Source organism: Ictidomys tridecemlineatus, chromosome 5 (genome assembly GCF_052094955.1).
Source record: "Ictidomys tridecemlineatus isolate mIctTri1 chromosome 5, mIctTri1.hap1, whole genome shotgun sequence".
Taxonomy (NCBI): Eukaryota; Metazoa; Chordata; class Mammalia; order Rodentia; family Sciuridae; genus Ictidomys; species Ictidomys tridecemlineatus.
In genome coordinates, this window is record NC_135481.1 from 114,926,817 (window position 1) to 114,948,602 (window position 21,786).

General features: G+C 37.8%; 1 protein-coding gene across 10 annotated transcripts in view; it reads right to left on the bottom strand.

Annotated features, from left to right (window-relative positions):
- Nucleotides 1-21,786, bottom strand: part of Dicer1 (dicer 1, ribonuclease III) — a 71,365-nt gene that overhangs the window by 26,163 nt on the left and 23,416 nt on the right. For 6 of the 10 annotated variants that reach the window (XM_078050794.1, XM_078050795.1, XM_078050793.1 and 3 more), the window contains 10 exons: nucleotides 20,685-20,873; nucleotides 19,904-20,066; nucleotides 18,905-19,035; nucleotides 17,847-17,981; nucleotides 16,885-17,045; nucleotides 14,077-14,245; nucleotides 11,636-12,108; nucleotides 4,579-4,711; nucleotides 2,906-3,148; nucleotides 777-931 (listed from right to left, as the gene is read on the bottom strand). In XM_078050794.1, coding sequence (XP_077906920.1) covers nucleotides 777-931; nucleotides 2,906-3,148; nucleotides 4,579-4,711; nucleotides 11,636-12,108; nucleotides 14,077-14,245; nucleotides 16,885-17,045; nucleotides 17,847-17,981; nucleotides 18,905-19,035; nucleotides 19,904-20,066; nucleotides 20,685-20,828 — 1,907 coding nt within the window. In that variant the 5' untranslated portion in view covers nucleotides 20,829-20,873. Of the gene's footprint in view, nucleotides 1-776; nucleotides 932-2,905; nucleotides 3,149-4,578; nucleotides 4,712-11,631; nucleotides 12,109-14,076; nucleotides 14,246-16,884; nucleotides 17,046-17,846; nucleotides 17,982-18,904; nucleotides 19,036-19,903; nucleotides 20,067-20,684; nucleotides 20,874-21,786 lie in introns of those variants that run through there. The other 4 variants (XM_078050790.1, XM_078050799.1, XM_078050796.1 and 1 more) reach the window with 3 other exon arrangements.

Sequence of the window (21,786 nt, forward strand, 5' to 3'; positions counted from 1 at the left end):
TAATGTAAACAGGCAAAACAGCCCTGTCCACTAAAAAGTCTGGCAACATTAACACCCTAGTGTCAATGAACACACCTATGGTCCAGATCTTGATTTCTACACACAACTCATTCTCCACTAAAAGAAGCCAGGGCCCATGGAAACCAGCCAGAGGATCAGGGTTGGGGCAGGAATCTATTCCACTTGAGACTAGAACATCTTGTGCCAGAAAAGAAGGAAGCATTCAAGAACAACGGTGACATGTTTAAAGACAGAGAAGCTAGCTTGAAGGGTTCCCACTGGCCAAATTGGAATTTTTGACATCAAAATTTATTTTACCTCTGAATAAAATTTGTCCTGATATATATCTAGGTATGTATCTGTCTTTCTTAATTCTTAGACATGATATCAGCTCAGGACAAAGTAAATTAGAATATATTCAAAAATATAAATTTATTAATAATTTTGCTTAATCACTAATGAAGTCAACATTAGCCAACATTTATAGGACAAAACAACAAATCTCAAGATTTAGAAAAAATCACCACATCTAATAAAATTATCTAATTAAAAGAAGCATGTTACCATGTCAACCTTATCAATGACTATTGCGTATTTATTACAATCCTGCTTTTGCATGAAAAAAACAACTTTTCTGACATCAAAATACTATAACTCATAAGACTGATGATTTCAAAATGTAAAAATAAATAAATAAATAAAAATCATACTTAACAGGCTGAGACTTAAGTCTTGCAATACTCACACGTTTCCACACAAATGACCTGACTCCATACCTATTGATGTGTCCAATGGCTGTGTTGATTGTTACCCGGGGACCCCCATCATCAGGCCTCAACACATACGGTGGGAAAACGTCGTCGTCATCCACAACAGGATCAACATCAGCCTCACCAGTATCAACAGACTTGGAACATTTGTTTCTCAAAATCTGACATTCAAAAACAGAACTGAGATAAGAACAAATGTCTTCTCTGATGTATGCGAGTTGTCTTCCTCAATACCCACAAAGCTCTGTTAACGGGACATATCCATCTCTCCTAAACATATTTCAAAACTCTTTAAGTCACCTGCTAAAGAGAACTCTCGTGCAGAATCCATCCCAGCTCTAATCATAAGGAGACACATGCCACACAGTATCAGGTCTCACTCACACATGACCACCAGTGTTGCACAAATGCATATGCATTCCTCACCTCCCTCCACAACTTACAAACAGTAACTACCTTGTACCCTTCCCACAACCTTCCTCAATGATCCCTATGAACATTTTCATTGGTATTTTTTTTTTCTTCCGGCTCCTTAATCTAAGGTAACACTATTCTCTCTAGTGCCCCCAGCCTTATTGTGAATTAGCACCCACATATTAGAGAAAACATTCAGCCTTTAGTTTTTGGGGACTGGCTTATTTCATTTAGCATGATATTCTCCAACTCCATTTATTTACTGGCAAATGCCATAATTTCATTCTTCTTCAAAGCGGAGTAATATTCCATTGGATAGATACATACACATACACACACACACACACACACACACACACACATTTTCTCTATCCATTCATCTATTGAAGGACACCTAGGTTGGTTCCATGGGTTAGCTATTGTGAATTGAGCTGCTATAAACATTGACATGGCTGCATTTTAAGTCCTTTGGGTGTAAAGTGAGGAGTGGGATAGCTGGATCAAATGATGGTTCCATTCCAAGTTTTCTAAAGAATCTCCATACTGCTTTCCATAGTGGTTGTACCAATCTGCAGTCCCACCAGCAGTGTATGAGTATACCATTTTCCCCACATCTTTGCCAACATTTATCATTGTCTGTATTCTTGATGACTGCCATTCTGACAGGAGTGAGATGAAATCTTAGTATAGTTTTGATTTGCATTTCTCTAATTGCTAGAGATGTTGAACACTTTTTCATGTATTTGTTGATCAACTGTATTTCATCTTCTATGAAGTGTCTGTTCAGTTCCTTAGCTCATTTACTGACTGGGTTATTTGGTTTTAAGTTTTTTGAGTTCTTTATCTAGCCCAGAGATTAATGTTTTATCAGCGGTGCATATGGTAAAGATTTTCTCCCAATCTGTAAGCTCTCTCCTCACGTTATTGTTTGTTTCCTTTGCTGAAAAAAAGCTTTTTAATTTGAATGCATCCCATTTATTGATTCTTGATTTTACTTTTTGCACTTCTGAAGTCTTGTTAGGAAGTCAGATCCTAGGCTAACATGGTGAAGATCTGGGCCTACTTTTTCTTCTATTAGGCACAAGGTCTCTGTTCTAGTGCCTAAGTCTTTGATCCACTTTGAGTTTATTTTAGTGCAGGGTGAGAGATAGAGGTTTAATTTCATTTTGCTACATATGGGTTTCCAGTTTTGCCAGCACCATTTGTTGAATAGGCTATCTTTTCTCCAGTGCATGTTTTTGGCACCTTTGTCTAGTATGACATAACCGTATTTATGTAGGTTTGTCTCTGTGTGCTCTATTCTGTATCACTGGTCTACAAGTCTATTTTGGTGCCAATACCATGATGTTTTTGTTACTATAGCTCTGTAGTACAGCTTAAGATCTGGTATTGTGATGCCTCCTGATTTACTTTTTTTTGCTAAGGAGATTGCTTTAGCTATTTTGGGTCTCTTATTTTTCCAAATAAATTTTACGACTGCCTTTTCTATTTCTATGAAGAACGTCATTGGGATTTTAATAGGAATTGCATTAAATCTGTATAATACTTTTCACTGGTATTTTATTGTGAACTTCCAAACACATCACAAAATACTAATGGGTCTTTGTAATAGATATTCTAAAATTTCTTGTAATATATGCATTGCAACCCCTTGATCACACTATTCTTTGTGGATAAGTCATTTTTATCTAGAAGACACCACATTAACTTTTTGACCTTACCTTTTCAATTGCTTTGTAGGTTTTCAGGTCTTCTTCAAAACTTTTTCTTTTGTCTGTATCTGCTAACATAATGTAATTAGAGATCGGTGCCCTTGCTCTTCCTTTAGATTGAACATAGGATCGATACTCTGTGGGCAAATCAAAACGAACCACCAAGTTGCATTTTGGAATATCAACACCCTCTTCTACAATACTCGTTGCAATAAGCAGGTTTGTCTCATGTGCTCGAAATTTCCTAAGTACCTGAAAAAAATCCACCAAGAAAAGCAATTCTAAGAAATTTTCTCAAGAAAACAATATAATAACAATAATTAATAATGTCCATGTCTGACATACACGCTGGGCACCTAAGTAAGATAAGAGCATCACAGAAACCCATATGCATGGCTACATAGACACAGAAACTTTAATGACAGGAGTTTTCAACTGAAAATGACTGGAAAATCAAAATGCCTTTCTACTTTTGAGAAGTACCCATGTCACAAATCATAGCAAGCAAGTCTTCAAGTTGAAAGGGCTGTCTTCTTTATTGACAAGTAGGTCTAACAAACTAAGTGACCAAATGAAACCACTTCTAGAGTCCTCTAGCTATTCTGATTCTGCATGCTGACACTTCATGTCTGTGAGACCACTGCTAACATCCCACTGTGTGACAAATGAAACGGGGGCACTACCTCCAATATCAAAACTGCATCACTGAAATCGCTAATCCACTTAAAATTAAAAGTTACAAGCAGAGCATTGCTTACCTTCTAGCACGTTTCGAAATTTCCCATTTAAAAAGTCAGGATTAAAACAAAATGAAAGCTTTCTCATGTGAGATTTAAAATCTTATCACTCCCCAGTCTAGGGTAAGTGAAATAACAACGTAGTTGGTTTTGAGACAGTCACATCTATTTGTCTCGTTCTGGACTCCCTGAGCCCTGAATACTATCAAAAAGCTGTGATAAAATGCCTTTAACAACAGTTAGTCTGCTAAGTTTAACTTAAATAAGAACTTTAAATACAAGGTTTTTCTTATAAGCCTGAATATTGTATTAACTTTCAGAATCTTTAAAAAGCTGTCTTCTATATTCAACCTTTAAAAGCACAACAAATTTTAAACTAAAATCTACAAAATATAGTATTATTTTTCAAAGTATTCAACCAAGGCAGGACTCCAAATGGAAAAAAAAAAGGGGGAGAGGCTGGGGTTGTAGTTCAAAGGTAGAAAGCTTGCCTAGCATGCGTGAGGCAGTGGGTTCGATCCTCAGCACCACACAGAAATATAAAAAATTGTGTCTACCTACAACTAAAAAATAAATATTTAAAAAAAGAAAACATTTTCTAGGAAAAGATTTCAGGTGCTGCTTCCTAGCTATACGGAGCCAAGGGGAGTAAGGGTTATCCAGGCTTTATTCTTTCTGTGAGATGCAGCTGTGACATCAATCCAATAAAGGAAAATGAACTGGTTGACAACAATGAAGACACTAAATTGAATTACCAGACGGCTATTCTATATACCACCATAGAGCACCTCAGAGGGGACAGCTGTTCTATAAATAAACAAGTGTCCTCTATTACAGAGAAAAAGAAATTGCTAGAGAACTCTGAAGAAAGGAGTTGCTACAGCAAAGTTTGCCTGTATTATGTTCTGAAAATTGCTATCGTACAGCTATTTTGATTTAAGTTACCTCTTCCTGTTTTCTGAACTCTGCTTCCATCTGTTTGTTTCGAGGCTGATTCTTTCCAATGCCATGTCCAGTTATAAAGTTGCTGCTGATATAAGCCAGCTCTGGATCCTGTTTGCCAGCTTCCTTTATCAATCTAAGAAAATTATACACATTTGGAAGTTAAACACTGCTGAGGGAAAAACATTCAAGCTTTTGTTTTTAAGGTCTCCTTTAAACTAGAAATACATGTTCAGTATTTTTTGCCAACATACCAGACAACAGTATTGTTTTTTTTTCTTTCTACCTTGCTTCAACAGAAATCACTGCCACACACATCTGTGGACCAAGTACTTATAATGCCGTGCCTGAGGCTGATTCCCGCTGACAAATGAAACAGGGGCACTACCTCCAAATTTTGATTGGTGAAGATGACAGAACAGGAACTTGGTCCAGAGTAGGCCCAGAGCAGTTAGAGAGAGACACAGCTCCTTGCACATTTTGGTTTCAGAACTAGACTTCTGAGGAAAGACAAACTTGCTACATGACGGGCTTTGGCAGCCGCCATGCTCCTTCCTCTGTGACAGTGCTCACATAGAACAAGGACTGCCAAGCCTGACACCAAGCAGAAGGACTCAGACCCCTTTCCATGTGGCAAAAGAATTCTAGCCACATGTAGAAAACGACAGTTGCTTCTTTTCATCTTCCCCAACACTCTACATCTCTAGGAGCAGAGCTCTTGGGACAGAAATGCCTGGCCATCTCAATCCCAACACCTTCTGATCCCCAGACAGCTGACCGGCATCCGCACAGCAGAGGAATGGCCTTTAGTACAGCAATGCCATGGAGTTCCCACCCTACTTTCTTGAAAGAGACCCCTGAGCTGTGATCCCCTTCCTGCCTGGCCCTCTGTATTAACCTGGAATGCCAATAACCTAGAGCTGGCCTTCTGGCTAAGACATAGAAAGAGCTACAGGACAGGATCATATTACATGGGCACCAAAGGTTAACAGTTAGTGCTGCCATTACAGCTATTTTGGAAATACCCACATTCAGAAACTCAGCACACAAGATAAATGGTTCCACACCTGAGGTAAGTGATTCCACATGGATCCTCTGAAGTCATACATAGTATAAATTCCTAATAGAAAATTGCATTTTTAAGTCAGATCTTTTTTGTTTTGTTTTGAAATATGTGAAAGAGGTTAATATCAAAGAGTGGGAAGAACTGAGTGGCCATCTAGAAGACCTCTACCCCCAACCAGCAGAATACTGTATGTCCAGGTGGCTCAAGCGTCTGCTCCACAATCCAAGGACTTAAAATGTCCAGAACCTGAGACTTCTTTATTATATTCCAAGGTCCTTCATTTAATTATTTTATTATAACTATGATGCCAGTAACAGAGAACAGAATTACATGCAAACAAATAGCATTCCCAAAAGTCTAAAATCTGAAATAATCATCTTAGAAATAACATGTAGATCCAAATTTAACTTTATATAAATAAGCATTATTTTGAACATGGTAGGGGTTTTAAAAATGCATTTAAAGTTACTCTAAATTAGGCAAAGAATATACCTGGCCAAATTTCTCAATTGGGTACACTTCAATTATCTGAAAAATAGAAACACTAACATAATGAATTTCCCCTTAATGACACCCACGTCAATACTGCAGAGAACAGAAAAGACAACACCCACATTAATAAAAACAACTTGGAAGCAATAATTAAATGTCACTCACCTATGCTGTAACATTAAGAAAAGAAAATGATTTCTCTACTGGATGAATTTAAGGGATGGCCAACCATGTCCCAAGATAAAGCCACAGGCTACAAGGGAAACAAGTGTCCACAGTCCTCAGGGAGTTTTTATAAAGACTAACAAACTACCTAGAGACTTCGTGGTGCTGGGCATAGTGGTGCACACCCTTAAGCCCTGCAATTGGGAAGCTAAGAAAGGATGACTGCAAGTTCCAGGCCAGCCCAGGCAACTTAGCAGGACCCTGTCTCAAAACAAAAAATAAAGGGTTGAGGATAGGGCTTAGAGGTAGAGCACCCCTGGGTTAATCCCTAGTACTAAAAAAAAAAAAAAAAAAAAAAAAAAAAAGAGTCAGTTGATTTTCTTGTTATCCTGGACTGGGTCAGAGAAAATAGTGTTTTGATTTTTCAACTGAGTTTATATGAATTGTTCCACAAACATGCTGCTTGATAAACTATACTGTTCTCTGGTGCTCAATGCTTCTCACACTATAAAGAGTGGAGAATCAGGTTTTCAAAAATTCTCCAATCCAGAGACTAATATTTTTGAAAAGTTCTGTAAAAATGCACTGATTAAGAAAATAAAATTGCCAGGTGTGGTAGCACATGCCTGCAATCCCACCATCTCAGGAGGCTGAGGCAGGAGGATCACTAGTTCAAAGCCAGCCTCAGCAACTTAGTGAGGCCCTGTCTCTAAATAAAATATAAAAAAGGGCTGGGGATGTGGCTCAGCGGTTAAGCACCTCTGGGTTCAATCCCCAGTACCAAAAAAAGAAAACTTAAAAAACATTGAAATTAAAACGCCTATTTTATTATATTTAGTAGACATAAAATTACCATCACACTGCTTTTTTTTTTTTCCATGTTTATTCTTGACTTCTTGATGCAACTCCGGGTAGAGGGAAGACCGTGCTGTATTCACATACAAAACCTTCCCCCATTAGACTGGAGTCAGTATGAACCCAAGCAGAAAATATGTAAACAAAAACTAGTAGATTACTTTTAAAATGTGATTTGACTAAACATGCAGCACAGACAATATAAAAGAAAAACTTTTTTCAAAAATACCTGAAATTTCTACCATGTACTTGAAGTACATCATAAATAAAACCACTAGGAGAATCCTTTACTGCTTATATTTTCTTGTTAGTATGAGAAAACCAAATACATTTCTCTATGATCTTATGAAAAACAAAAAACAAACCCATACAAAAAACCTATCCCTCTTATTGACAGCCACAGAACATCATACTGATGCTACATTCCCCAAATGTGTCCATAAAAAAACTTAAGAACTAAAATCACTATGTGACAGGGATATAACAGCTTTTTTATATACACTATCTTTTATTAACAAACCAATAAAAAAGGTAAGTATTAGTACTATAAAAGATTAAAAAAAATTCATAAAATATACCTCTGAAAGGCAGGCAGAAGTAAAAGGGTCACAGTCCTTTTGGCAAAATGGGCAGGAAAAACAAGAACTTTGCATTTTTATATTTAACAAACACACCCACATATGAAGTAACCCATAAACCCCTAGTAAGGTAAAAAGGGTAATGAAGCATCTTATTACCAAATAAGGAAACACTCAAAAACACAAAAGGATAAATGCATGTTAAAGGGACACAGGAGCTCAATGAACTCATTTTTTTTTTTTAAAGAGAGAGTGAGAGAGGAGAGAGAGAGAGAGAGAGAGAGAGAGAGAGAGAGAGAGAGAGAATTTTTAATATTTATTTTTTAGTTATCGGGGACACAACATCTTTGTTGGTATGTGGTGCTGAGGATCGAACCCGGGCCGCACGCATGCCAGGCGAGCACGCTACCGCTTGAGCCATATCCCTAGCCCTCAATGAACTCATGATGGCTAAAGCTGCACTAGTGTGTGCAGCAAAACCAGTAACTGTATGAATTAGAACCTGAAGTCTAAGATAAACATGGGTCAACGCTGATAAAAAATACATGTTCTATGAAACACTTGGAGGTACTCCTCGAGACTGGCCACGCTTGTGAAAAACAAGGGAAGACAGGGAAACTGCAAACAGACCAGAGAACACTGGGGAGATGCGACAATAATGCATATGACACCTGGGACTAAAAAGAGAATGGGAGTAGAAAAAAGCCTCATGTTTAGTAAGGACCAAGGCGCCATGTTAGTTTTCTGTTATAACAAATGGTGACATGTTGACAACGGGAGAAGCTAAGTCTGGGGATGAACATGAGAACACTGTGTAACGTCTTTCCAACTTTTCCATAGATCTAAAACTATTCCAAAACAAAATTAAAAAAAAAATTAGGAAAAAAGTGTGGAGGGGTAGAGACAGGATGTGAATTACTTGGGTTTGTTCAATGCCGATATCTCATAATACTAGTAAATCACAGGATGAAAAAAACAACACTTGGTGACCAATCGGGAACCATTTTCTACTACTTGATATCTGTTAATTTTGGCAGGATCACAAACTGAGTCTTGGTCATAACTATCTATAAAATGGTTAAGAACACCTATCTACCTTCCTTCCTCATGGTGTGCTGTAAAAAAAAAAAAATTAAGCATACTTAAAAGTAACTTATAGAACTCTATATATGCTAAAAGGAAAGCCATAAACACGGGGTGAGCACATACCTCCACTACACCCAAAGCAGCTGAGAACGAGCTCTCCCATCAGAAGAACAGAAAACTAGATGGGCACGGAAAGAGCTTACATTCCCATGAAACTAGCCACCGAAAGAGGGTTTTCCTCCCATTAAACTGATGGAAGGAAAGAATCTGGATTTCAGGAAGTTTTTCTAAGCTTATTAAAAAGCTTACTGAAACAAGACTTCTATTGTATATTTAATTAGCTGCCCATAAAGTCAACCTCAGACTGCTCTTGATTCATCCTATAACACTAAATTCCAGCCGCATTTTATGAAAGCTGATCACAATTAATCTGATCCTTAAAGTCAATAGGAAGTAACTGATTGATTCTGGATAAACCTTTCCAGGCTAATATTCCTGCAATGAAAACTGACACAGCTCTACATGAAAACAACATTCAGATCAAGCCCCCACCCCCCACCACACAAGGCAGTTGTAGGGGACTATACAGAAATGGGAGAAGGAAAATAAACTCGCATCATTCTTCTTTCCAAGCCCCAGAAAATGACCCTAGAAATGCCTTTTTCCCATTCTAAGAAATAATCCCTAGTCAGTCCTGTGCAGGTCTCCTGGCCATCTTCCCACTGGGAAGCACTGGTTTCCAGTGTTGTGAGGCCCAGGGGCATGATGATTGTACAAAGAAATGGAAACTAGGAGTTGGGATATTAGGATTCTAGAATTGTCCTGCCACTAACTAGCAATTTAATGTAGAGCAAATCACTTTTCCTCCTGGGGCACTTTCTCTTTTTTATAAAAATAAGTGGGCTGGATTAGATAGTCAACGAGGTCCCTTTCCAACCTTAAACTTCTGATTTAAAGGTAATTCAGTACCTAAAGTTATTTTATTTCATATTCATCAGAAAGTTCAGGCTCAATTGACTACAAAAATTACCAGACTGAAAACTGCCAGATGACTACCCTCGAGTCCAATTTCTCGTTACTCAAAAAAATTTAAAACCCCCAAACATTCAGAAGCAGTTAAAAAAAAAAAAATCCCAAATTACCTCAGGAAACAAAGCTTAATTTTTCCTCAGAGATCACCACCTGCAGAAAAGGCTCTTAAGAGATCAACTGTAGCCAATTAATAGATTGCATAGAAAAGCTGATTGTCTTAAGTACAAAATATGGACCATTTTTTGGCCGAAAATAATAGACTATCCATCCACAAACTAAAAGGGTTACATGTTAGGTGACCATTTAGCACAAATTTAAGTATAGTTCTTTGGCTGCTCTATACTCAGGAAAAACTAGCCTTTATTGAAGAAGGGGAAGGAGTTGGAATCCATAACCTAAAATGCAGGTTCACTGTTTCCTTTGCTAATATTCTCAGAATCCTTCCAAACATTATTCTCTTCTAACTCAGAAGATTTTAACCCATAGTTGACAATCCAATTCATACTGCAAATCTAGTTCTCAGCTTTTCCACTGCCTCGTTGAAAGCACAACTCATAACTATTTAGCACGCTGAATAAACAGTCTTGCCTCAGCTCCCACACCACAGCAGTCAACCCAGAAGATTCCTGTGACCTCAAAAAGGGTTGGGACTTTCCCCTCTCAAGCAAGCAATTCTGCAGCAGCAGACACCAGGGGGATACTCTCTAATTTAATCCTGACACTATCTACCTGGGTATGGTCAGATCCTATAGGTTGTAAGGCAAAGCCCCTAAGCCTACTCCAGAACTTCAGATGCCAACCAAAGCCCCTGGTGGTTTTACCCCAGATGGCTTCTAGTGCTAGAGTGATCCAGAGAAGTCAGTAAGGCTCCGGTTTACCAGTTTAGTACAAAGAACTCTGACAGGAGAGGAGATGCCCTGGAGGAAGCCTATGGTAGGAGGCAGACCTCCATCCCTCTCCAGGCTTGCTACTCCAGGAGTCTGCATGTGTCCAGCTATCCTGACGCTCTCAAGACCCTGTCCCTTGGTGTTTTTATGGAGGCTTCATTACAGAGGCATGAACTGACTAAATCACTGGCTGTTGGTGACCAACTCAGGTTCAGTCCCTCCTCCTCCATGCAGGTTGGAGTAGGAGTAAAAGTCCCAAGCCTCTAATTTTGCCAGTTTTTCCAGGGATCAGCCCCATCCTAAAGCTATTAAGGGGCTGGCAGCCATAAATCACATCATTAGCATACAAAGAGACTTACATATCACCGTGAAGATTCTAAGGATTTTAAAGAGCTGTACACCAGGAAATAAGAACAAGACTAAAAAGCTATTTCAACATATCACACTAAGGAAAAAATTCACATTAAAAAAGCCACAAAACTCAGATAAAATTTATCCTAAAATCCCTTGAAGGAGAAAGCTTGATGTGAAATGCTTAACACAATGGCTAATGTTTAATTAAAGGTGAATAAATATCTCAATTGAATCTAACAATCAAATACAAAACAAGGAATACTTTACTGAAATATTACTTAATCTTTCTATTTCCCTATTTTAAATCAGAACAGATTAACATCCTTGAAGACAAAACTCTTGGTCATGTCAAATGGCCTTAAAAGACAACAACTGTGTTTACAAATATGGCCTCTGCAATGCCAGCAGTGTGACAAGTGATCCACTTGTTGACAAAGGTCACCTGGACACCACTCGGCTGGCTCTGGAGCCATTTCAGCTGGGGCCTCACAAGGCGAAAAGGTGCTTTGTTCTACCTGGAAGCAAAGGTTAACCTAGAGGTTTACCTGTTTAGGACAACTGCTGTGTATCTTCTTTCCACAAAAATAATTCCACATAAAATATTGGTAAATGGAGAAGGAAAATTTGTCTCTGGCTTCTCTTTTTCTTCAATTTCTTCATCCTCATCCTCATCCTCAGAATCACTCCAAGACACATAATTGTCCTGGTTCCTGTTGTTGTACCACTCGACACTTTCAAACTGCTGCCGCTCATATGGTTTATATTTGCGCAAGATTTCTAGCAGTTTTATTACTTTAGGAGTCACAAATCTCAGGTCCAGCGAGGCAGGTGAGAAGTGCTCTTCACACAGTGCATGGATTTTCCTCAGAAAAGTGTCTGTAAACAATAGGAACTTCCTGTGCAGCTCCTCTTGCTCATGTTTGATGTACTTCTGAAGTTCCCTCACCATCATGCCAGCTACTTTATCTGCACACCAGGGTCCCAGAACTACCAATACTGCACGACAGTCTGACAGAATCTACCAAAAAAAAAAAAAAAGAAAAGAAAATGCTAGACGATATATCATGGCAGCTTTTTTACCTGAGTTTAATTGGGACTTAAATCATCCTCAAATGCCCTTCAAAATCAATTTATCACACCAATATAAACACTGAGGTTAACTCCTTAACTCAGGGGGGACAGACCAATGGTCTTCTTAGCTTCTGCTACTTCATGTATCTATGCATAAAACCATCAAGGCATAACATAAAGAGAGAAGATGCAACTGTACCAAGTTAATGAAACCTAGAAAAATTTAACTTTAGATCTGTGAAATTAGTTGGGACTACAATTGAGTCATTTATTTCTTGCCAAATTATGCAGAACTATGTAGTAAAGCAATTTTTCCACCAGCAACTTTTGCTCTTCAAGAAGTAAGTAGCAAAACAATTTTCCTTGAATTTTATCTATGTACACCATTCCTTGGTCTTATATAAATATTCCATTACAATGAATATTAAACAGAGTAAGATTATGGGTGAATTTTGGCCTGCTGATAGCCCAGTACTTCTGGTTGTAAAGGTGAAACTGTTCCAAACTCACTGTACAACTGTTCTCTGGTATTATTTCAATGAAAATACCACCACAACTGCAGAGTTCCTTATCTTTAAAATCCCAGCTAAATCTAGAGTCTGATCTTGGAATCTGCCCAGAGTGCCATGCCTCACAACTCCAGCTCAGAGTCCTTACAGCTAGGCTATCATGGAGGAACTGTTAGTTCTACACACCAAGCACAAGACATGCTGAACTGAACTTGGACTTAGCAAGAATTCAAAAAATTTTTTGAAAATCTGAGTATCAGCACAGCGGTACATGCCTGGAACTCTAGCTACTCAGGAGGCTGAGGCAGGAGGATCACAAGTTCAAGGCCATACTGGGCAACTTAATGAGACCCTGCCTCCTAAGAAAAAATAAAAAGGATTGGGGTATAACTTTGTGATAGAGCACCTCTGGGATGAATCTCCAGTACCAAAAAACAAAAAACAAACAACAACCAAACAAACAAACAAACACCACGAAAAAGTCAGCATGAGAGAAAGTACAACCCATATTCAATACAATACCAACATCCAAAAATGGCTGCCAACTCTTAGGACAGTGGTCCTCAAACTTCAATGCATTAGGATCATTAGGTGGGCTTGTCAAAATCAAAACTCGGTTTTGGGGACCACATCTAGGCTGATTAAGCAGGTGGAGGGGGGCAAAACTTGCATTTCTAACAAGCTAGGAAATGGGATATTAGTACCACCCATGTGGAGCTCATTAAGAGCACCTCCCTAAAGGCTCTCTCTCTCAAGCTGTACTACTCAGTACTCAGGATGACAGGCTTATGTCCAGTCGGACACCAGGAAACAGTGGGAGAATTCCTATGTTCAAGGGTTAGAGCAGGAACTAACTCACCTGAACAAAAACGAAACAAAAAAATTGGGCTCACTCCTTTCACTTAAATAACCATGCTTTGGAATCTACCTCATCCCTTCAATCAGGGAGGATCAGGCTTAAAAATATACATATCTGGCCAGATGCAGAGGTACAAGCCTTTAATCCCAGCTTCTCAGGAGGTTAAGGCAGAAGGATGGAGTTAGGGACCAGCATGGACAACCCAGCAAGAACCTGTCTTTTTGAAAGACCTGTCTCCATATAAAGTAAGAAAGCCTGGGGAATTGTAGCTTAGCAGCAGAACACTTGCCCAGCATGTGTGAGGCCCTGGGTTCAATCCTCAGTACCACAGAAAGTTAATAAGTAAGTAAGTAAGTAAATAAGTAAATAACTATCAGGTAAACTCAATCTTCAATTCAGCATGACATGTACAATGAAAAATGTCCAAGGAGATAAGATGAGACTTTAAACTAAAATATATAGAAAGCAGCCTCTTGTTTCTAAGAAGCATATCTTCATTTCAATATTATAAACAGAAGTTTTTTCATTATACTTTGTATTTGCTTACCTGTTTAGAAATTAAAGTAGAATCTCTTTCTTTTGAATGTACAGATATATTACAGTCATTGATAAAATTAAGTGCTTCCTCTAATTCCATCAGCAGTCTTTCATAAAGCCCACTTCTGTCAATAAATGGTCCACAATCTACCACAATCTCACATGGCTGAGAAGTATATCTTTAAAATCAGAAACAGGTTGTCAATGTCACAATCAAAAAAAAAAAAACTTTTTCTAAAACAAGGACAAGAGTATAGATATTAAGAAATATTCTAAAATGTTGGCAATGATATAAGTCTATAGGTAGCTATTTTAGTATTTTTCTGTATTACTCAATTTCTCCACAAAAAATGTGTAACATTATTTGCAAACTGGTAGGTCATTGTTTATAATACGTTTTCCAAAGGAAGGGAAGAGGAGGGAAAAAGAGAATACAAACCAGGCATCTACTACAATGTGAGCCTTATGCCAGAACCTGGCCTAACCTTCATTTTAATCCTCACACAGGATTATGAAGGAAATGAGAGTTCGAAGGCATTCAGTGTTTCTACCAAAACTCAGGATGGCCTTCCTCTAAAAGACTCTTTCATTCAGGCCCCACACTCTTCCCCAAACACCCTCTGCTTCATTTTTAAAAAACCAGTAGGACATTACGACCCACGCACATCTAACTAGTTTCAGTTTGTATCTCCACGTGGGCCAGAGGCCGATTCACGGAGAGCCTCAGAGTGACACTAGGAAGTGCCTTTTATCTGTACCACGTTGGCCTGTTAAGGTCACAAGGAATAATGGCATAAGGCTGGTGTTCAAAGAACTCTGTGGATAGATTTCATTATCATCCCGAGTTTTTCTGGTTTTGTTTTGGGGATTAGATTCCATCATTTGTTCCCTTAGTTATCAGCCAGAATAAGGAACAAAAAATGTTCAAAGTACTCATGAACTCATAACAATTCCTTTTCAGAAGTTGAAACAGAAAAGGGGGGATAAGTCAACGAGGGAAGTTTCTGAAATTAACATTTCCGAAAGTCAATTTTAATTTTTAATGTATCCTCATAAAGGAACCCCCGCCTGGCCCCCAGTTTTCACTCATTTCTGATTTCTTTGGCTCTGTCCTGCCTTTCATAAACTATGAATGGCATGATATCCTACCAGCACACACAATTATTTCACTTCAGAAAGATAGTAAAGACATATTTAAATACTATACTCTTCATTTAACCAAAATCAGAATGTACACTTAACTAAGGTTTGAAAAAATAGGTAAATTAAAAGCCACAAACATTCAAAAATGGCTGCAAACTCCTAGAATCACTTAGTAGTTATTACCTAAATGCTCTAATAGGCTCCTTCTCCCAAAAATTTCCACTACACCAGGCCAAGTAAAAAAATTCAGGTCCGAGAAAAGCACACTTTTTCTTTTTTTTTTTTAATTTTTTTTTTTTTAGGTGTAGATGGACACAACACAATGCCTTTATTTTTATATGGTGCTGAGGATCGAACCCGGGTCCCGCCCGTGCTAGGGGAGCACTCTGACGATGAGCCACAATCCCAGCCCCAGCCTTTTACAGCTCACACTCAGGAAACTCAAAAACAGAAGAGCCTAAAGGCCACAGGTTTGTATTTCATTTAGCATTTGGATACGTCAGCCCAAGTCCAAACTGTTATCTTTCCCTCTTACTCTACAAAGAGAAATTCCCAAATCTCTACTAAATGCCAGGCACACTACAATGTGACATTGAGTGTAATGTAAAATGGCACTGACGTGATCATTGAAGAATCCCATGAAACCACTGTCAGTGCCATTTTACACTACAGGGAAGTGACCAGCCTGAGATCGCACAGCTTACAATTAGTGGAGCAAGAAATCAAACCCATGTCTGACCCAAATCCATAACCAGAGAAATCAGTCTTTTTCTATTTATCATAACTACCCTAAAAATCACCAGTTGGGCTGGACACGATGGCAAACACCTATAATCCCAGTGACTTGGGAAGCTGAGGCAGGAGAATAGCAAGTTTGAGGCCAGCCTCAGGAAATTAATGAGGCTCTAAGTGACTGATTGAGACCCTGTCTCAAAATAAAAAATTCTTAAAAAGGTCTGGGGATGTGATGTGGTTCAGTGGTAAAGTGCCCCTCAGTTCAGTCACCGGTACCAAAAAACAAAATCACCACTTGGTAATCTACTTAGGCTTGTTTAAAACTTTATGAACTGCATTAGTTATAATTACATAAAAACCCATTTCCCTACTAATTTATATATGTTTTCTTCCACCAATTTAAGCACATCATTAGGTTGTGTGTGTGCATTTCTGTGTGTATATTACTGAAACTCAAAATAGTAACCTCCTCAAGGAGACAACCCTACAAATCAGAAACAACATCTTTCTCAGAAATCTGCAAATCATTTTAAAAACAAAAGGGTATTTCCAAATATTTTAAAGTATATTGCTCAATCCTCTCAAAAAATTAATGTTCTTTCAAAGTATCCTGTGAGACTCAAGGTCAGAACAACAAAGCACAGCAACAGAGGAGAACCTGTTTTGCTGCCCAGTCTTTAGTGGCCCCAGGGCGGGGAAGGCCTGATGCTCATGCAATGTCCTCTCTCAAGGCAGATGCGCCTCCACCTGTGGCTCTCTGGGCTAATAAGGTGAGTTTCTGGAACTGGCAAGTACTTACAAAGAACGCTTAGTCTCACTACTTTTAACAGCTGCCTGTTGGCAGATACAGGTGCTGTCCACCAGGCATTACAAAGGATACTAAGGGCTTACTATTAGACATAACTAGTGTCCTAAAGCCAAGCCAATTAGAAGTGCTTACCTGTCTAAGACCACCAGGTCAGTGGCAGTTTCAGCATTACTCTTAAGGATTTTCTCCAGTTTCTGAATCTTTTCTTCTAATTCCTCTGGATCACATTTCCCATTTAAAATGGAAGCAGTTAGTCCCAAAATTCGAGGACATGATGGACAATTTTCACAGAGCTAACATAACAAAAGATACTAACAATAAAGACTTCATTTTGCAAGGCCATGACCAGAGACATTGTCATATGAAAACATCAAAATCACTGAAGGAGACCCTTATGGGTTCACAAAATACATATATGATGGTGTGAGGGGGAAGGAAAGAAAAAAGAGAGAGAGAGATAAGTGTCACAGTAGAGTAATAGAGAATAGTGATGGGAGGGGAGAGGAGGAGGGGGGGGATAGGGAGGGCAGCAGAATACAACTGACACTAGGATTGCTGTATGTATACACATGGATGTATAACCAATGTGATCCTGCAATCTGTACACGTGGAAAAATGAGAATTCAAACCCTATTTGAATCAAATGTATGATATGTCAAGATCATTGTATTGTCCTGAGCAATTAATAAAAAAAAATTGAAAGAGAAAAAAATTTAAAAATAATAAATAAATAAAAACCAAAAACCAAAAAAGAAAAAAAAATCACTGACAAATACTAAAAAACCATTTGTCAGTGGAAACATCAATATACCGAGAACAGCAAAATTATAGAATTACTGTGGTGTGTTTAAAAGATCTGTTTTTTCAAAAAGTATATCAATATGCTACAAAATTATTATATGTAATTCATTTGCAGTATAATGTTTAAAACATTATAGATTTATAAAAACATTAATAATCAGTCATTCATTTACTGGAACCTAGTTCTCCATATTGTTAACTAATATTATTAGCTTTTATACCTAAAAGTAAAGCTGCATATACTCAAGTTTTATCAGGAATTATGAGGACTGATAAAAAGTCTAAAAACTTACCTTCATAATTTCTCGATAGGGGTGATCCAGAATGGCAAGATGACACTCATCAAACACCAACAAGTTAATGTCCGACAGTGATAAGAAACCATTTTTCAAAACATTCAAGGCGACATAGCAAGTCATAATGAGAACCTAAAATAAAATTGATATTAATACACCAATATGCCATTTACCTGCTTGGATATACTTATGAGATCAGATCACAGAGCCATTGCATTATATGTGAGGAATAAGAAATTTTTTAGTTGAAAATTAGAACAAAAATTCTAAATATATGGAATTCCATGCATTGGAACTAAAAAGTAAATCAGGAAAACAAGGGCAAAAAATTATGAGAAAAACCTCCTGATAAGAGAGACCTTCAGGTGTTTTAAAGTTCCCATAGCCATATCCTCACTGATAAAATCTGTCAATTTTGTTAAATCATAGAAACATTTCACATGGCTTCTAAATTTCCCCCCACAGAACTGATAAGTTTGTCTGGAAGTCCAAATGTCCATTCATAGTCTACAGTTCTGTGGACCATAGGGCTTTATTTATAAGGCTTTAGTCCATTATGTGAGATAAAAGTATGCTATGGGCTGTTTAAAGTTAGTTAGGAAGCATCTCTTAATCACTCTATGTCACTAGTGTCACACACAAAAGGCCCTCAGCATAGGCTGGCTACTTGACAAAGCATGGACCTCAGAGGGAGTATCCATCAAAGATCCAAAGCCCTCAACCAAAAAAATGTCTCCAGTCAATACATTTAACTAAAGAGCAGTCTTCTGAAAGCAGGTTATCTGCAAATCAGAAACAGGTCACTCAAACTTGTGTGTTTCAAGTAAGTAAAAGTCAAGGAAAGCAGTTTCTTTTCTACATATTAAAAGCAACACAAAATAGTAACTTGGTTTCTTTTCAGATGAGCCTTACAATGAAAGGGCTGGTCCCTAGGCTGAGAAGCAGGAAAGTGAAATTTTCAAGCCTAATTCAGACAATCAAGGCTACAGGTCATCATATAAACCAAGTCAAGTACTTGTAGGATTTATAAAATGAAATTTCTCTACAAGTCTTACCTGGTGCTTAGTAAACTCTTGGTTCCATCTCTCTTTTGTCCAAGATGCATTTACTTCTAGGTTTGAGTATTCCCCAACCTTGAGATCGGAATGAGTTCTGACAGCTGACACTTGTTGAGCAACCTGGTTTGCTGAGTACAAATACAACACTCCATGTAAGTATAAGAAACTTTGCTTCATTGGCTTTCTGGTCTACTAATATTAAGACAGTCACAGAAACACTCATGGTCATCCATCACACTTAGCCACCAGTTTTTAAACAGTCCAATTCATAATCCAGTGTCAAAATCCCCTCCAACAGGCACTTAGCAAGACTCCTCACGTGGCCCTCTGCCACTCACTCCAGGGGCCCTTATACCACCTTGCTTCGTTATGGTAGATTCCCTCCAACCTCAGACTTTCCCATCCAGGCTGGAGTGGCAACCACTTTAGATCCACCCCTTCGGCCCTCAACAACACCAGGCATTTTCACCAAGAAATAAGACAGTCTCATGTGTACTCAGAACAGAGCTATGCTGACAGCATCAAAAGCAAGGATGAGGAGTGGAGTGGTCCTTCAGGAGTCTATTAGCTTAGATGCATACTTGATATTTTTAATTTTGATATATAATCTCAAACATATAAAACCAGTATTTTAAACTCATACTGAGTATCTAAGAGCATATAACTTTCTTACTATAACTGGGCATAGCCAAATCACAAATCAAAAAGATATCCAAGCATCTTTTAACATATTTTGTGAAGCTAAAACATAAAGGATGAAAATGACTATAACAAATTATGTTCCAAAAGCTAATTCATTCAAAAGACATACAATAATAAAACAAATCAGAGAAATACTATAAAGAAAATATTTCTGCTAGCAGAGCTTCAACAAGCATATTTGTCACTCTCTTCACCTTCAATACCTTAACTTAACATCCACAGAGATACTCTGCTTAAACATAAAACTCTCTTCCAATCTCTTACACATCATTTGATAAAATAAATTTTTATTACCAGAGTTGACCAAGAATACGGTCCTTTTTCCATTTCTGTTGAAGTCTCCCCTGATCTGATAGGACAGCTCTTTAGTGAGTAGTACTGCAATAAATGTCTTCCCTGAGCCAGTGTTCAAACAGACGATGGTATTATGATCCAGAGCTGCTTCAAGCAGTTCAACCTAGAAATACGGTGGAAAACAAGATTATACATTTCCTAACCTAAAGACAATATTTAGAAAATTAGATTTTTAAATTAGGAAAGTTCGGTATTTTCTAAAATCTTCCTCTAGTATTTTCCCCAAAATAAACTGTCTACACCTTTACACAAGAATAACAGAGGAATAAAATGCCTGCAATACATAACTGTGCTGTATAAATAGATGCTGAAATGGCATTTAATTTAAGAACTATTTTTTTGCACAGACTACTTCAATAGAATAATACAACTGACTAAACTCACAGTAACTGTGCTTCTGCCCATGCACAACTGAACACTAGGAAACCAACCTCAGCTCCTGCCCAGCTCATTAGGAGAGACACGCCCAAATGGACATTAAGGAACAGTGAGGTTACAGGGGGATGTGGGGATAAGGAATTTCATAAATAGAACAAATCAATTACCCAGCAGACGTTAGAAAAGAAAAAGACTATTAAGAACAAAAGTGTTTCAAATGAGAAAATTAATCAGAAGAGGGAGGCTTGAAAGGGTAAATGAGTTTTATAAGTTGTGTCAACTAAATGCTAATTTATTCCATTTTAGTGAAAAAATGCTCCAGTATTAGTGTTTTCATTAGTACCTGATATTTTCTTGGCGTATAAATGTTATCATGAATTGCTTCTTGTTGCCATGGCAGTCCAAAGAAAGGACCCATTGGTGAGGAAGCAGGGGTCATGAGCTGCAGGCCTGCCATGCTGAGGGGTTGCAAAGCAGGGCTTTTCATTCATCCAGTGTTTCTTTCATTGCATTTTTGTCCTAGCACAGCTTACTACAAAAGGGAAAAAGAATACCATTACACAACCATGCAGGGTTAAAACAAAAGAAAGCATGGAAACAAGAGAAACATCAGAATATCACTCCTAGGGGCCATTTCAAACTCTTCCTAGAGTTGTTTTAGTTTTCTCTTGATCTAAGAAGATCATTTTAAAAGTCAAGCAAGCATTCTATATGTGACCCAGCAAACCTCTACTGAGAAACTTTTCTAAAAGAATGAATCAGACTTCTGCACAGTTTTAAGTACTTGAACAGGTGTTGCTGCATTATTACTTAGAACGAGAAATAACTTTAAAATCAATTCATTGAAAATTAGCTGAATGAATAATGGTGTAGCTACCTGTATTCTAATTCTTAAATCCATTAAGATTATTATATTACTGAAATAGAACATACTACACCTTTAAAAGAAAATATGCACAGCATAATGCCTTATTAAAGATACTTGTATATATAACGAATGTAAATATATACAAATATATTATCAGTAAATCTCTATGATGTTATTGATAAGATAACGACACAATATAAGGGAAGGACTTAATACTGTGCCCACACCACAAAAGAGATTACAATACCTCACCCAATGATGTCATTTTATCAAAAGGCCATGAATGCAGATGTTCACTCAACTGACAATCTACCACACTACAGAACTGACCGATGACTTAGATATGTATCTTTAAAACTATATATACCCCAGATAAATTAAAATAAAGAATGCCATTCTGTGAAATGAAAATTTTTTCAAGTTACCTAAGCACTCTTGCATATCTCATAGTTTTTATACAAATTTCATTATGTAAAATGATAAAGTAAAAATTGAGTCTTTTTTTAAACAGAAGGCTAGGGTTTCAAATCTGTGTGAGAAAGTTCATCAATAGGCAGGACTGACTTGCCCCTTAGAT